Here is a 6890-nt window from a genome sequence, read left to right as displayed (position 1 = left end):
ATTGAGCGCCTGAATAGTATCTTCAAAAGTGACCTCCCATTGTGACTCAAGTGTAAAGTGTTCAACCAATGTGTGCTACCAACACTCACGTATGCATGTGAAACATGGACTCTTAATGTAAGAGAAATGCAAAAATTATGACTAGCGCAACGTGGCATGAAAAGGTGCATGTCGGGTATAACACATCGTTGCTTCCACTGCAAAATTACCTAACTGCAAAAATGTACTTTTACAGGAAAGTGAAAAAACCTTCCCATTTTAAAACAACACGGATTTTTTTATTTTAATAAAACACGTAAATCATGAATATTTTTTTAATTATCATTTAATTCTTAAAATCTTCAAAAATTTTAATAGTATAGTGACAGTGTTAGTTATGAATTTTTGCTTTGAAAACAATTGTCACTTATGGAATTTTGCACATGAAAGTTACTACCTAGTAATTATGATTTACATAATAGTTAATAACCATTTGTTAATACTTGGCGAAAAGAAACTAAGTATACCATAATTGAACAAAAAAAATATTTAAGAAATTCTTAAACACAACATTAGACGTCTTTGGTCTATCAAATATTAATGATCATAAAATAATATAAAAATAACAATGTTCTTAGACACTTAAAATAATAATTAATGGAGAAGTTTATCATAAAACTCCCAGCTGAATTTCGGAAGGACATTTTTCAAATCTTGAAGATGTTTGAATTTTTCTGGTTTAATTTTTATCTTTCTCTTGTACAATTGGGCTGGTCGAGTGTCTTCGTTTAAGGTTACCAATGGCTTTAATAATAGCTTCCATGAATCACTATAATTAAGTTTAAAGTTAAGACTACCAGCTAAATATTGTAAGCATCGTAAATCTGCTACTGTTGGGTCACCTCTTCTGAGACCTGGACGAATTGAACTGAAGACATTAACATCATCATAATTTAAAAAATAGTCATAACTTAAATACTGAACTATAAAGGGTTGAGAATTTCTAACTTCTCTGCACACTCCCACATAGTCAGTTGGTAAGTAGATTTCCTTATTTTTAAGTTTTCGTTCAATTAGGCTATGACAGCTATCTACTTCCATTTGAGTATGACCCTTTTCTAAATAGTTATGCACTATTTCTAAATTTATATGGGTTAAAGTTAAACGAAGGAGCGCGTTTGAAAGAGTCGAGTTTTTGTTTTGGTAACCGCAACCATCTGTGTACAAAACTATTTTTTTGGTTTGGATGTTTGCTGCTATGTATGATTCTAGAAATTTCACAAGTATTGTAGAAAATATATTGGCAGTCAAACCACCTTCACACTCATCCCATAGGTAGCAAAAACAATCCTTTGTTACCATGTTATAAATAGTATAATTGTGGACACAAAGTTTGGTTTTATAATAAAGTGCACTCGCTTTCAAAAAAGGGGCCAGTTTTACAGCTTGCATATCGATAGTGAACATGGCTATCTCTGCAGGTGATTCCATTGCTTCTTTTTTATCTGCAGCCTTTGATTGTCTCGCTTCTTCTTTCTTTTTGATGTGTTCTTCGTATAGTTCATTGGAGAGGTTTGACTGTTTAAAAGCGCAACATAAATCGCACTGGTCCTTCTTTGGTTGGTAAATAGCAATGTTTTGTTTATCTATTTCACCAAAAAAGAATGATTTTTTCATCAGGTATGCACCCAATTCTATGCATCTTTCTTTATAAACTCTATAAAGCGACAATTTAGAGTCAAATATTGGCTCTAGATAGAGTTTAGTAGAGCTTGCCCTGCAATAATGAGACGGAAGCTTCGGTAGATCTTTTAAAAAATTTATCATTAAATCTCGCCCCCCTTCCATAATTGAATTATTATTGCGTCTACGTAGTGGAACCTTTGAATTGGATTTTTCTGTTTGCATACCATTTTTGCTAGCTGTAATCCAATTTGTGACAGTAGCTGGGTCTAAAGCAAATGTACTGACAAATGTTTTCTTACAAACTTGCCTTCTTTCTTTATCAATTTTCAAATAGTATACATGAGAATATTGCCTTCTTGACTCAAAGACAGAAGGACGCTTTGTAGGAATACTATCTGTTAAAGAGCTAATATATATTTTTTTCATATCCCAGTTCATATTTTCCCAAAAATAGGTAAACATTTGTTGCCTCTGAACATCGTCAAATTCATGGCAATGCCTGTTTTTAGAAGTCAGGCATTTCTTTGATGAACAAATGGGACCCATCTTTTTCAGTGCCTGGGATTCACTCAACAAGTATTTTCCATCACTTTGTTTTTTTAAACCGATGTATTCTTTTCCTTGCATTCTCTTTCTTTTGTTAGTTTCTCTTGCAGATATTTTTCTGACAATCGTTTCATTTTCCAAGCCAACATTTTCTTCTATATTATCAACACTTGGAGAAAAAATTGTTTTCTTCGGGGTGTCGTCATCGGAATTTGAATCATCCGAGCTACTGCATTTTGATGCAACCTCGTAATCGAGATCTAGGTTGAGAGATACGTCTTTCTCTATAATAATTTCGTTTGTAGAATTCTTTGAATTGTTACATTCTGGTGCAGCCTCGTAATCCGGATCTAAAGTGTCAGACACTCTTTCTTCAATAACAATTCCATTAGTATTTAATTCAATCTCAGGATCATCGTAAGGAAATGTATAAATATCATGCATCATTAAAAGTTTTTCAATATCAGTGGCAGACAAGTTATTCCCATTCATTATTTATGGTGCAAAATTTGATAACTGCAAAAAAAAATGGCGGTTACAAAATATTCTAACCTGCAAAAATCTGTAACTGACATGTTCAAGAAATTGTTATATTTAAACATAACTGGCTAGTTATAAGTGTATTTTGTGTGTAAATTAGTTTTATAAATACCTTAAATCTCTGTCACAGTTCATTTCCAGTTGTAAATTGTATTTATGACAATTTCGGAGTTTGAATGCAGCACCAACATAATACATCAACACTCTCAAGACAAAATGGCAGATAGATAATTTTGCAGTCACAAATGAGGAGCGTTCAGTTAGATAATTTTGTATTTGAATTTATTTAAAGAAACCATATTTTTGTTTGTTGTATAATTTTGCACAGACATAGGGGTTATTATTGCATACAATATTGTATCATTAGTCCAAATAGTGAAAATTGTCAGTTAGGTAATTTTGCAGTGGAAACAACGACATAAAGAAGCAGACAAGGGTATGCAACGTGATAGAGGTCGCAAAGCAGGGCTGGGCATGTCGCACGGCGAGTAGATAACCGCTGGATAGATGTAGTCATACAGTGGTACCCGAGGGGCACTAAACGTCCGCAAGGACGCCTTAAAACCAGTTGGATAGACAAACTCATAAAGTTCGGTGGATGTACGTGGCAGCAAAGAACTAGGAACCGAGAAGAGTGGAGGGAGTTAGGGGAGGTCATCATCCAGCAGTGGATCGACCCCGGCTGATGATGATTTATAATTATATCTACTAACGAACATTAACTAAAGAACTATTAAAATAAAATACTTTCTATATCACTGAAAATAATGGTTAAAATATTGCAAATACTTTAAATGCATTATCGTCTATGGAAATGATTCGATCCAGACAAAAAAGGATCATTTGACATTAGTAAGTCATTTCCACTTCGAGCAGGCCGCTAACGTCTCCGATCTCATTGGCCATGAACATTGACATTGTCTTCTCCGCGTGCGTCAACATATGCCTCTGCAGACTGCTCAACCGATTGCATCTAAACGGGCACACCTGGCACGGGAAAGGTTTAACTTCGCTGTGCACGAGTTTGTGCCGGACCAGAGTCGCAGCCAGCTTGCATCTATATTCGCACCGATCGCATTCAAACGGCTTCTCGAAGGTGTGTATAAGCCTATGCTTTTTCAGACTTCCCGAAGATCTGCAGATGAAATTGCATTCATCGCAATTATACGTGGCCTGGTCGCTGTGGACCAGCTTGTGACGGCGCAATTTACTCGGGCGGTTGCAACTAAACCCGCACTGATCACAGTCAAGCGGGTTATCCTGGCTGTGAATCGACTTGTGACGGGCGAGGTCACCCGGCCTCTTCAGTTTAAGACCGCACTCATCGCAAGGAAACCTGCGCTCGTCCGTGTGGATGTACTGGTGTTTCCGCAGCTCACTGGGACGCTTGCATTTGAACGGGCACTTGTCGCATTCTATTGCAAGCTTGATTTCAGTGCATTCCTTTTCAGTATTGTCCGCAGATTCATTTCTTTTCATACCCATATTGAGGACAGACCCATTTATTTCTGTATCCAACTTACATCTAAATTCATTTATCAAATCAATACTATCATTTAATTTATGTCTTTTTTTATCTATATTGCTTTCCGACCCATTTGTTACATCTATATAATTAGATTCTTTTCTTTTTGTGTGTGCATACTCATTTCTCTCCATAACTGTATTATCTCCAGAATCTCTTGTGTCTACTTTCACAGATTCAGACAGACGCCTTTTCAAATCAATATTCCATTTGTATTTACTTCTATCTGTCTCCGTATCATGTTTGGACGGGTCTTTCTTCGTATACGTATGTATTTTTGAATACGTATCAAATACAAAATCATTCCCTTTTATATTGACACTGTCAACATTTTTTGTGGGCATATTATATTCGAATTCATTTATAACATTCGTATTTATATCATATTTTAAGTCATATATTTTTAAATCCATTACACATTCAGGCGTACTCCTTTTAGTTTCCGTATCGTACACGTCTCCGTTTTGTCTATTATCCACAAAATTACATTTGACGTTATTTCTTTTACGTTTTCTACATGAAACGGCCGGCGTCTGCGACTCTATTTTAGCCTAGAAATTAAAACATAGAATTAATTATTATAAGCCGCACACAGCGCTGGATTTTTCAACATACCCAGAAAGAATTCAAAAAATTTTGGAATATTTCACTGTTTCTAATTTAGACGGAGCATACGGCCATCCACTGAGTTTAAGCCATCTATTCAAGTAATAACTTCTGCCAAAAACCAACTAATACTAAGGGGCCATCCATAAATGACATTAGATGATTTTTTTTAGTCCCTTCCCTCCATCATCACACAATCTTTTATCTCCCTATAAATATAGCACGTTTATACGTGCATGGATTCACTGCTAGCAGCAGTGGCGAGGAGTGAAGATAGGCTGTTTATTCGACATAAATATTGCACACTAAACTTTGTCTGTCATACTTATTTGATTCCATTTGACTAAGAATACATATTATTATTATACATAGATGGTGTCAGTTAGTTTTTTAAAATTCATTAAATCCTGTCTACCAAACCATAATCGATAAAAAATATTCTTCTATCTATAAAATATTTAAAATTATGTATGGTTTATTGGCATACTTTTAAATATTTTATATATAAACGAACATTTTTTGACTATTTTCTATTATAGCTTGGATTAGGCAGTGTTTAATTGAATTTTAAAACTATCAAACACTATAATATGTATACACATTGTAGTCTTAGTTCAATGAAAACAAATATATTTGACTGAAAAAGTGCATTGGAGCACGGCATAATTGTGATGCGGTCCTTGGGCACTTTCCTCCCTGGTACATTACTTTCTTTGCGATGAACGTACGTTTTACGGAGGAGAAGTTTCCAAAATAAACCCCGACTCATCTGCGTTGTATACTTCTTGTACGCGGCGGACTACTGAATTTGACAATCGAATACCGGCGAATTATGGAGCTTGATTTTGTACTGTATCTCGTTTTTGTTGGATTTCAGTGAATATAATTGAAATAATTTATATTTGCGCAAAATTCCATAGTTACTTGACGTCATTTTCGCTAGCATAGACCCTAATCCCGTATCTCAGTGACAAGAAACTACACACGACGAAAAAGCATACACCATACCGAAATAATTACCTTAGTAATAGACATATTTGAACATCTCCCAATGGTTGATAAATAACTAAATTTATTATCCGATTCTTCTGAAACCGACTCCATAGTATTGACATTGTTTTCGAATCGGTTTCCTTCATTTGGTTCTTGTTTTACATTGACAAGTACCATTTTAGAAAGACCTCCTTGTGGATATTCTCGATTCTTTTGCGAAGTGTCAAAATTCAACATTGGAACTTCGACGTAGAAATCGTCGGCCGGCTCCTGTTTTACAGACGATTCAGAATCTTCAGTCATTTTCTTTGGTTCAATGATTTAAAAATACAATGTATAAATCAATTTCAATTGATTATTTTGACAGAAACGTCTTCCTCGGAATGTTTTGATTTGGGCAGATTTCGACCATTATTATGCAAATCTGACGTTTAAAGAAAAAACAAATGGCCGCCATTAGCGTCAAATTGACCATAAACATTACTAGGCTAACTAGTTTAAGAATATACGGCTAGCAGTATTATCTATGGGCATACTTATTTATATTATTTTACCTTTATCTAATAAAACTGTCAAGTGCTCGTCAATAACGTTCTAAAGAAGTATTAACACAGAATACAAACTAGCCAGTCTATTCTATACTTATCGACCGCTAAAGTGATAAATATTACCAAACTTAGGGTAGTTTTGTATCAAAGTATCAGCACTTATTGTAACAATTACAATAAGGTGGTTGTAATTGTTACAATAAGTGCTATATTTTAACAGCACCTCTCTTGGCTGTGATAAAATTTAGAGCGAGATACTTTTGAGAGACAGTTTTGACTATTTAGACGGCTAACTTATTGCAACAATTACAATAGATCAATACAAATATGTAATAAATACTATCACTTTAGCGGTCGATAGTCGCCTTGTGTATAGAATAGACCCGTAGGAGTCGAACTCTTGAAACGCAGCTCAAAAATTCGTGACTTGTGCATCTATTCTATACACAAGACGGTTATCGAGGGTA

At 34.9% G+C, this 6890-nt stretch overlaps 1 protein-coding gene across 1 annotated transcript; it reads right to left on the bottom strand.

Annotated features, from left to right (window-relative positions):
- Nucleotides 1-744: 744 nt before the first annotated feature.
- On the bottom strand, nt 745-6333 carry LOC147076061 (uncharacterized). Its single transcript, XM_085941561.1, has 2 exons — nt 5903-6333; nt 745-4827 (listed from the first exon to the last, which is right to left on the bottom strand). Exons 1-2 carry the CDS (start codon nt 6176-6178, stop codon nt 3601-3603), a joined length of 1503 nt encoding a protein of 500 aa, XP_085797687.1. The 5' UTR covers nt 6179-6333; the 3' UTR covers nt 745-3600.
- Between the last annotated feature and the right edge of the window lie 557 nt (nt 6334-6890).

This window comes from Rhyacophila brunnea, unplaced genomic scaffold (assembly GCF_057557595.1).
Source record: "Rhyacophila brunnea isolate RB1 unplaced genomic scaffold, BYU_Rbru_1.0 scaffold_13, whole genome shotgun sequence".
Taxonomy (NCBI): domain Eukaryota; kingdom Metazoa; phylum Arthropoda; class Insecta; order Trichoptera; family Rhyacophilidae; genus Rhyacophila; species Rhyacophila brunnea.
This window is presented reverse-complemented; position numbering and strand designations above follow the sequence as displayed.